The sequence below is a fragment of the Juglans microcarpa x Juglans regia genome, chromosome 1S (assembly GCF_004785595.1).
Source record: "Juglans microcarpa x Juglans regia isolate MS1-56 chromosome 1S, Jm3101_v1.0, whole genome shotgun sequence".
In the NCBI taxonomy this organism is placed as follows: Eukaryota; Viridiplantae; Streptophyta; class Magnoliopsida; order Fagales; family Juglandaceae; genus Juglans; species Juglans microcarpa x Juglans regia.
The window spans coordinates 2,558,522-2,569,523 of NC_054595.1; the positions used below are offsets into that span (position 1 = coordinate 2,558,522).

The window sequence follows — 11,002 nt, forward strand, 5'->3', positions numbered from 1 at the left end:
GATAGCAGTGGACTATATGATAATTGCCGTTTAAGGCCCGGGCATTGATTGTGACCTTTCATGATCACGGTAAAATGCACAATCGAGTACTTTGAAATTTTATTTGAGAGGGTCCCATACAACGAAGAATGCACTTTCCGAGGTTTGGCATGCATCTATTTCGTCGTTACCACGAGCCTTCCTGGCCTCCCGGCCGGTCCGCCTCGTTCTAAACTGCAATCATTTTGTTAACGACGTGTTACACACACCTGCTCACCCAATGACCTGCAACTAAAGGAGAGAAAAAGACAGTATATTTCTTATAAAATATATAAATTTTATAAGGTCATGTATTTTCCACGCATGAATTTCTCCTGTGATCTCAAGAATCATCGTACGCCTAAAAAACATGAAAAACTTTTTACATCTGTAATAAAATAAGACATGCACCGAGATGTAAGTCGAACAACTACATCATGATGTGCATGGTTTAAGAATCGAGTCTTGGGACCTCTTTGAAATCTTGATAGAAAAAACATGAGCCCCTTTCCTCAAATCAGACAGAGCAAAATAAAAATGTTCCTAGAACTCAATCTCTATCATATTTCTGTTGGTATATAAATTAAATAATCAAATTTAGCTTTTCTCATGATCAGCTTATTTTTTCGGGATAACTGATGATTTCATATAGTATTAGAACAGATATCTTGAGTTGGAACCATAACTATACAATACTCTATCTCATTTAATTAAATATTCTACGTGTTGTGCTTACTTATTGAGGGGGAGTTTGACTAACACGTAAGGGGAGCGTTGAAATATAAATTAAATAATAAAATCTACACATTTGCATCTAAAAAGTAGCCGAAAGAAAATCTCATACCCAATTAAAAAAAATAGTAGAAATTAAGGACGTGATTTCCTTGATGAAAAGAAGAAACTAGCTAGGTTTGAATTTGACTTGAATAATAATTGAAAAAAGCTTTGGCATATTAATTAGGTGAAATCTAGAAACAAAAAAATGGGTGAAATAAGACTTCAATTTCTTAAAATAAGAACACTAGAATATGGAGTGGAATATTAGAGATATATATATATATATCTAAAGCGAAATTTAATAATATTTATTAAATGTTTAATATTATTTAAAAAATATTATAATATTATTTTATATATCTATCAGTCTTTCCCATTTTTAAACTCCATAAAATATTAGGAATCCTTGGTGAAAAATATATTAATTATTCAATCCATCTTATCCTCTTACTCATTTCTATATCCGCTTATTTTCTCCTCTCATTTCATGTGCATTCATCGCTTTAAGTACAAAATGATGACATTTTGGCTAGAATTTGCTCGGCCAGAGCTATTAATTATTACTTGAACCTGTCCAATTTTTTGGGACCCAGCGGGTGTTTCGAATTCAAAGAACCCCTGTTACAAAATCGACCAAATTAAAAAAATAAATAATTTTATAAATTAACGTAATTTTATATAATTTTATGTAACTTGTTTCTGGTTTTATGAAATTAATACCTGCGAGGCCACTGCTCTATTGCCCCCCAAAATAAGTGCACAATTTTCTCAAGTAAAATCCGAAGACAGTTTACTTTTAGTACAACCGACCGGGCCTGCACGCAGCTCTGCTCCATTTTAGTGATGTCGTAGCTTGAGAGCTTGGAGACTCTGACCACTCCAGGCCATGGCATGCAGGTGATCGTGGCGTCACCATGAATGAGGTCTATCGGTAAGAGCGTCTGGAAGTAGACAAAAGTCTGATGAATGAACGTGACATGACATCTGTACTGGAGAATTCCATGAACGCCGTACTTTCTTGGATGTTCTTGATGATGTCAATATCACTGTAACGGTCGGTTGGTCTGTCTTGGACGACAGCGGGTCCTTTCTTATGTTTTAAGAGCACAAGTATTGATTTTAGGATGATTATACTCTTATGGTACTATCCTACGCTTCATTCTACCGTTTTTATTTTTTAATTTTTTTTAGTTAGTAATTAAGAAAATATTTTTTAATAATATTATAATTTTTTTATTTTTTTAAAATATATTTAAAAGTGTTAAAAAATATATGTATAAAAAGATAAAAAAATAAATAAAAATTTCTATAACTAACTGTAGCTCTCAACGATAGTTGGGAGTGGTGATTGTAGCATAATCCTTGGTTTTATATACATATTTTCACAATCATATTTTTTAAAAATTGATTTTACATATCAAGAAAAACTTTATATTGGATTATGTATTTTTTAACAAAATAATAATAAAATTATTATTTTTTATAAATTTATAATTAGCACCATGTGCTCAAAAATATAAATTTCATACATCTAAATATTATCAATTTCATATATCAAAATGACCAATTTTATCAATAAATATTAGGGTGTGGCTACTATGCCGTCCCATTTTAACCGTTGGGCATACCGCCCAGTGTAATAAAGGTTTTTTTTTTCTTTTTTTTCTTTTCACATTTTTTAAATATATTTAAATATATTTAAAAAATAAAAAAATACACCAATACGTTTAAAATCACTTCCTTAATCACTAAGTAAAAAAAGAAAAGAAAATTGACCAGCGTTCAAATAGAGGTGTCAAAAAGAGTGGGCATAGTAGTGTTTTTCTAAATATTAATATGTACTAAAAAACACTTTGTATCATCAATTTAATACAAATTTCATATATCAAAATCATCTTAATATAAATTCTACAATGTTGATTTAATGGGCAGGAGAGAGAAAAATATTAAAAATAATATTTGAAGAGTGAATAGTGCTTCTTCAAACTTGAAAAAGTATTATTCATAACTATATAAAAATTTAGAAATGCGTAAGCTAATGTAGATGAATTTAAAAATATATTATGCAAATATGAAGATGAAGATAAAGATGAATAAGCCATTACTAGTACATGACGTGCACAATTTAACTGTGGTATTCCGTATCGTAGGGTGTAGACTTGCTGAAGCTCTCTACCATTTCTATTCGAATTTATCAAATCAAGTAAAATGTTTTAGGGATTAAACACTCATCAATTTTTTAAGTTTTTCGTTAGAAAAATAAAAATAATATAAATATCACATTTCTAATGATTATATAAGAGTGTGTAGTATATAGTATTATTATTGAATCAAAATGATAGATTAACCTATATTTTCTGTTTTCTTAGTCAATAAATTACTCCATAAATATAAAAAAAATTGTTAGGACTCGTTTGGGGAGTGAAATATTATTAGAATTTTGTGAATAGTAGTAAAATCGTTTGTGAATAGTAGTGAGATAGTTTGAGTTAAATATTTTTTGGGTTTTGAGAAATGAGAGAGAAAAAATTGAATAGAAAATATTATAAAGTTAAAATATTATTAGAATATAATTTTATAATATTATAATATTATTCTTGCTTGGGAATTCAAAAAATTTAATTTAATTTTTTTTGTTTGAAAGTTTAAAAAAATTATAATAATTAGTTATAAATTAGGTTACCGTTTATATTAGATATAAAAGTAATTATAAATACAATTTTAGAATATGCAAGACATGCTCAATGCTTTAAAAATAAATAAGATTCATCATTAAAAAAAAAAAGTTTTTTTCACGTGAGTTTCAACTTTATTGTTCATTGTTTTTAAAAATATTTACAATCCATAAAATTGTATAAATCTCGGAAATACTTTGAAATTAGGTGGAACACACCAGGCCAACAACGGTAATGCTTCCAGACAACACCTGCTATATCAGATAAATGATATAAAGTAGTAAAGTACTGACTTGCTTTTATTCATGTGAAAAGGATAAAAAGCTTAGTCGACTAAACAAAAAGCTATATTATCATTTGATCTTTGGTTAATGTTTATCCTGAAAAATGCCTGGCCAAACTTTATGAACAACGAAAATGATTAGAAAACTAAAAGAGATCCGATAAAGCCCAATTATCAGCTTACATGCAGCTCCAAGCCATATAGGCTAGCTGGAAAGATTCTTCCATTTTCGAAACTGAAGGTGTCTTTCGCTGTTTTTATGCAGGCTAGGGTCCAGCTCGCTTTTAAATGTTATGGTATTTCAATCAGCTGCAATCAATGTAATTTTTATGGACCAAAATGACAAGTATATTCAACTTACGTACTTGTAATTTTACGATGAAAATGCGAACTTTTTTTGTATGTACGTAACGAGCTAGCTAGCAATGTATGTAGTACTTTCTAGTTTCTTCCCATGGCCGGCCAATCTTCAAACCTTAAGGAGCAATGTACTAGGAAGCTCTTGAGTGTAGGTTAATGGTAATTATATTGTACTTATTTTGGATGAAATGGAGCACCCTCATCTCATTGTTGAGAGATGTTAAGCTAACTGATTTTTTTCTTCAGTGATTTAGATCGGAGATCAGTCGTCTAATGATCGATCGATGTATATTCTTGAATGAGCTAGACACAAGATATATATATATATATATATATATATATATATAAATGAATTTCCATTTGTTGGCTGTACTGCCTAAGTATATTCTTATATAGTTTTAGTGTTTTTTATAAAATAATTATTTTTCTGATCTCATATATTTAAGTTTGTGAAGGTTTTGTACGTATATTCAAGTCGACAAGAAGAAGAAGATGAAAGCTATCGCAAAGTATGTACGGGTACGTGTGTGTATATATTGTTAGGACATATAATATAATTGGCAATTAACATTACTTTGGCTTTCTCTTTTAAGGAAGTATTGAAGAATAATTGTGAATGAATGGGTGAAGTTTTCCATTTGAGAAATGTTTTTGTCTCAAAGAGATTCTATAGAAGTACTAAATCTACAAGTTATCTTGATATAGTATGTTAGATTATAAAACTATTTTTATTATAAAGTAAATCTAACATATTATATGAAATCATCGTATCAGTTTGTGAATTTATTTTTATGAATTTTTTGATAATTGTAACATTTCTTTCTATTTATTTGATTTAAGTTCCCTTCTCTTGGTTCATTTGATTTACGGAGCAACTCACGATCACTTCTCTTCATTTTAAGGAAGGAACCACTAACTAGAGGATTAATGAAACTTGTCACTACAACCACAGTTTTACCTTATAGTGCCTAGAGGTTGGTTTTTTTTTTTCTTTTTTTAATTTTAATATTATTGTCACCCATATCCTCTTTGAGATGATTTTTTAATATTTACTAATAGATTGAAAAGAAGTTTATCTACTCGTATGGGATTCATATCTAAATATGAACAAGCATCAGACCAAAACATAAATCATCACAAGAGAAATTTTCTGATTCATAAAAATGTCTCTTAAGAAGTGAAATGAAATGAAAATTTTGTGAATAGTAGTAAGATAGTTTGTGAATAGTAGTGAGATAGTTTTAGTTGTGTATTTTTTAGATTTTGGGAAATGAGAAAGAAAAAATTGAATAAAAAATATTATAAAATTAAAATATTGTTAGAATATAGTTTTATAATATTATTTTTATTTGAAAATTTGAAAAAGTTGAATTGTTTTTTATTTTTTGTCTAAAAGTTTGTGAAAGTTGTAATGATTAGTTTGAAAAAATTGTAATGATTAATTTGAAAATGTTTGTATTTGAATTATGTTTGAGAAGTAAATAGAGATGAGATGAAATGAGATGAGAATTTTGAGATGAGATCTATTTCTAAACAAGCCCTTATATGACATATATGTTTTGGATAAAACAAGACTTCCTCATTTTAGACTCTAGTTTTATACTTTTATGTTATGATAGATAGCTTAAAACAATTATTTTATAGAGGAGTTTCTTAGAATATATGAGTTTTGCAAGAGTTTTGGTTTCGGAATTTATGTAAACCCAAAGCTCTTCTCTGGTTTGTAAAAGGTATTCATTGGCCATAAAATAAGGTTATTAATATAATTGGGAGTTGAGAAAAACTTGGGACCAGATGTGTTTAAAAGAGATTTTCGTACCAGCCAATGGTAGTGTGCCACGTAGTTTCTAAATGGGGACTGCGTGCGCAAGCCCTTTATTAAATGAAAAAAAGTACCATTTTGATAAGGACATGGTTGTAATTTAAACAAAATTAAAGATAAAATTAACTAGGCTTGCAATGCAGTCTCCATTTGGGGACTGTATGTAATATTGTTATTCTAAAAAAACCCTATAAGATTTTCCAATGGAAAAAAAAAAAAATGCTATAAGATCAACAGGAAACAATTGTTTAATTAAAGAGAGAGCTTGATTGAGAAAGTGATAAATGATTAAAAAGGGTCGTATTGCAAAACCTTAATAGCAAGAAAACATAATTTCATTGGTAATAACCTAACGTTTTCAACCAATTCAATTTTTTGGGTTGTGCATTTGCAACAGTAAAGTACTTTCGTTTCCCTTATGGCAATGAGTTTTGCTAGGTACAAACGAGTTCGTGCACCATATCGCGTACCGATGATTTTTTTAATTTAAAAAAAAAATGAAAAAAAATTTTTTAAGAGAAGAAAAAAAATCTCATATATCATAAAAATTATTTTCATCTTAATTCACATTATTTTATTAAAAATATATATTATATATCAATATTAATGTACGAATTGATACAATAACTTGCTTATAGGAAGATTTTTCCTATGGCAATTAGTATACATGCAGAAAAAAAGTTATCAGCCCGGTCGGCGACAGAGCTGGCCATGAAACATATATAGGCCATTATGATGGGCCTTGGACTAGTCGTCACGACCCAAATATTGTAAAATGGAGAAAGAACCCATTTATCCACTACGTTTATTCATCATTTATTTATCAAATGATTTACTATTTAATAATAAATTTAATCATCTGATAAAATATAATAAAAAATAAACTTAAATTAAGGTGGCCGGTACTGACATATAGGTGGCTTCCACGGTTGCACGCACCCACCAAATGGTCCAAATGTCACATCGCATGTCAAGGTGCATGTCCACAGCACCCACGTAACACTCGACACTCTTAAAACACGACTCGTGTGCTATGACAATATTCTACGTGTCACGATGTAGAACGAGGATTTTTGGTAGTTTGTGGAAATTAGAGCCGGATTGGTCCCTTAGAATCGGACAGCATTGCTGGACCGAGTCTTTTCTAAACTTGAAGATACAGCAGGTTGATTGGCACTTAATTTTAACCGATCGAAGCACTATAAAGATCCAAATTACGAGGCAAACGATGAATTGGGCTCTCAAATCAAGTCAAACATACCCGCTCAGCGTCGACTCCGCCTTATAACGTAAGCCGTAAAGCGTCTGGCATCAGATTCCGGTAGGTCACAACCATGGCTAGCAGCCAACTTGAGCGTAAGCATGACAAGGACACCTCCGGCCAGAACCCAAATGAGAAACTTGGGTTTGTGCTCTTGTTTTTTATTTATTTAGTACATACATGAACATTTGTTAGTTATAGTCTTGTGGGATAAATTTATATATGTTGTTGATGTGTTTGAATTTGTGGTAATTCATGTGTTTGGAAAGGGACGTGATGTCTCATTCGTTTGGCGAGGGGTATGCCACCAGATCGGATGACGAAGGATTTGGAGGGATATATGGAGGGAACCAGTCTTTTTCACAGTCACACACCGAGCAGAACAAGCATATCCATGAAAATCACCCTGGTAAATCACAACTACAATGTCGTAGCCTAGCAAAAGAAATGCTTTAGTCACGAAACAAAGAAAAAAAACAAAATCACAAATATTTTAAAAAATAAATTCATAAATATTTAAAAAAAATAACTTCATAAATTGAACTAGTTTTATGCGGTGAATCAATAAAATTATTTTTATTATAAAGTTTTTAGAATTTATTTTTAAATCTTTTTGGAGTTCTAGCATGATAGTATACTGTCAAAGGCATATAGCCTGATGGCATAACACCCAAACCTCTAAAATGGAAGTTTTGAATTTGATCCCCATATTGAAATATATATATATATATATATACTCTATTATAATAAGTGACTATCTAACTGCGAATAATAATTTTTGTTGTTTTTCCATTAGTTTTTTTTATGGATCCATGAAATCCTGTTTTACCAAAAGGTCCTTAAAGTTTTTAACCATTTGATGTGTAGGTCTCTTATAGAATTTAATGAATGATCATGCTTTATCAAAAGGCTCTTAATATTAAATTAATAATATTTTATTATTATATAGAGAGTAAATAGATAATCTAATAGATTAAATAGATTTTTTTTAATCTTGATTTTTTGTCTTTCTTTAATCTTATATTTTATTTTTCCAGATAAATAAGCAACTGACTTTTTTATTTTTTATTTTATTTAAATCATTATGTCAAGTGCATTCTGGAGCTAACGCACTCGGGCCGTTTCCTAATATATATATATAGCAATACTAGTCTATTTGATGTTTATTTATAGTACTAACTATTTAAATGAAAATGAATTTAAATTACGATACATGATCAGCTTTAATTTGGAATTTATAATGAATAGCATTTATCTATATATAATATCTAACTTCATGATTAAAATTGTAACTAATAATATTATTATTGAAAACTTGTTTGTAATCTTTACTTAGTTGTCAAGTAAATGACGCTCCATTTAAATTTCCACAGCTTTGTTTGTAAATTTTCTGTTTCTTGTCTAAACTCTGATTTGCATATCTGGAATTGTACCTGAAGCTTATGACAAGACGCAGGGAAGCGAAGTGAAGGAGAAGGAAAAGGCACGACACCAGACCAGCGCAAAGTCGTAGACGTACAAGAGATATATATATATATAGAGAGAGAGAGAGAGAGAGAGAGAGAGAGAGAGAGAAATAAATGTAATGGTCTAAAATCTTGGTTCCCCAATGGCTAATCACGTACGAGATCAGCTGTTAGAGCTGATGTCTATCCTAATTTATTTCCATAGTCTATGCGGTAACCTTCCTCGGGAAGGTTTTGTTTTTGTTTTTATTTTTTTAATAATAAGATCTGGTTTTATAATGACCAAAATACTAGCTAGGTAGATGTTATTTCTTGCGGTAAACATCGTTGAAGAGATTGGTTGAATTGGCAGCTAAAACCTGCATGTAATGAGATGAGAATTGATATCGAGAAGTATTTCGTGAATTCGAATAGTAGCCCTTGTAGTTATTTATCCATTTTAGCCCTTGGTCTTTTTTTTTTTTTTTTTTTAAAGTAGGGTTAATTATTAAAAACTTAATTTTTATTTTATATTTATCCACTTTTTCATTCCTTTAAAAAATAAAGTTTATTATTAAAAAATTTATTTTTTAAGTAAATTTTATATTTGGAATTTTTTTTCAAAAGAATATGTGATGTTATTTATGACCGTAAATATTATTATTTTTAATTATATACATATGGTTATAAAAGAAGGAGATTTTTTTTTTTTGAAATGGAGCTATTTAAGAAGACCCGGAAAGTCTATAAGGGAAATGGAGAAAGGAAACTGGACGAGGTTTGTGTTTTATAAAATGCTAATTGTCAAACTACCACTCCAAGTCTCCAACGATAAAGTGCAATAATTTTCTCTAACGCACAAATAAAAATGATCATATTATAAGATAGTCATTTTCACTAATGTTAGGTACAGTCTTCATTTTGAAACTGCAATATAAGTTTAGGCTATTTTAGTTTTAAAATTATAAAATTATCTCCCTAAAATAATATTCTCTCATTTAATAATGTGTCTGTACATGTGGAGACTGTAAATAAAATTTCTCAAAAAGAATTATTTTTAAGGTCATTCAAGAATTATTTTCACTATAAAAATAATATTCATATGTGTCATAATTTGATTTATAAAATTTAATAAAATTATTCTGTGGAATTATATGGTTACCTTTCAGCACAAAAATCCAATGAGGGGGAGTGGTGCCAAAGGAGGGTGATGGAAGCTTTACTCTCATTCACGTGTTTGTGGTGTGGTGTGTTGTATGATTGAATCTAGAGTTATTTCAAAGTAACACCAAGATTAAATTAGTATGATAGTGAAAATTAAGACTAATTCAGGCTAGCACTCAATTCTTGAAAGATTGAAAGAAAAAATTTTCATTCATTCAAAATAGCATAATAATCAATTACAATGTAAAATCGAAATAAATAGTACTAGGGTTCAGCTAGCTCTCTCCCAATTATTCCCTCCAACGACTTCTTTTGTAATCATAATTCCAAAACAAATCAAACTCATAAGTTTAAGGAAACAATCTTATCAAATGTTTAAAATAAAAGAAATAAACTCAAATAAATTAATAAATGGATAATCTTCCTAATTTGAAGGAGATATTCGGCCGACCCCTTAGCAACCGCCCAATCTCCTAAAATTAAGAAATTTGTCTCCTCTCCTAAGTTCAAAGGATTTGCCAACTTACTCTTAAAATTAAAGAATTGACTAACAACTTGATCTTCTTCTAATTGACCTTGTATTGGATGCCCAATAATTCATCACCCGCTATGTATATACCCTAATGCCACCCTTTAGCCTTGGCACACTTAGCCCTCCTAGCACCATTACGAGTCATCATTCTTGAATCTCCATCAGAGGGCCATGGCCCTGCAGGTCTCCCTTGTTTCCATCTCTGGTACTCCTGTGATTTAAGCAATACTTAATTATTCGTAATAAAAAAGATAATCTTTATTCCTCTGTTAGTTGGATAATGATCTATTTTATTATTATTATGATTATTTTATTAATGATAAAAGACAACCAGTGGTTTCAATACACCTAATAAAGCAAGAGCCATCCAATACATCGTCGACAACATGATTAAAACATAAGTAATAGAGTCATGGAAGTATCGCGCATAACTGTAGAGTAATGATACATCAAAATGAAGTATCACACATTCATTATAAAATAGTGGAGTTTATTATTAAATAATTAACAAATAAAATTAAGTAACACATCAAAATCAAAGTTACTATCAGTTGTAGCATTCTCTCTCCTGAATTTTTCGTTCGGAAGGGATAACTGCATAATTTAAGAAGGGTAATTTAAGAAAGTTCGGTTCAAAAAATTTCTAAAGATTCTTTTGTCACGTA

At 29.8% G+C, this 11,002-nt stretch overlaps 1 protein-coding gene across 1 annotated transcript; it reads left to right on the top strand.

The window, feature by feature from the left end:
* Positions 1 to 7,061: 7,061 nt before the first annotated feature.
* On the top strand, positions 7,062 to 8,761 carry LOC121246909. Its single transcript, XM_041145230.1, has 3 exons — positions 7,062 to 7,340; positions 7,466 to 7,605; positions 8,636 to 8,761. The coding sequence occupies exons 1-3, from the start codon at positions 7,270 to 7,272 to the stop codon at positions 8,707 to 8,709; spliced, it is 285 nt and encodes a 94-aa protein (XP_041001164.1). The 5' UTR covers positions 7,062 to 7,269; the 3' UTR covers positions 8,710 to 8,761.
* Positions 8,762 to 11,002: the final 2,241 nt, after the last annotated feature.

Bases quoted from the DNA above. Each gene is read 5' to 3' on its own strand.
- LOC121246909 (XM_041145230.1), top strand. From the start codon at position 7,270: ATGGCTAGCAGCCAACTTGAGCGTAAGCATGACAAGGACACCTCCGGC. The intron at 7,341-7,465 runs GTTTGTGCTCTT...GTGTTTGGAAAG, and splicing joins AACCCAAATGAGAAACTTGG to GGACGTGATGTCTCATTCGT. The intron at 7,606-8,635 runs GTAAATCACAAC...TTGTACCTGAAG, and splicing joins TATCCATGAAAATCACCCTG to CTTATGACAAGACGCAGGGA.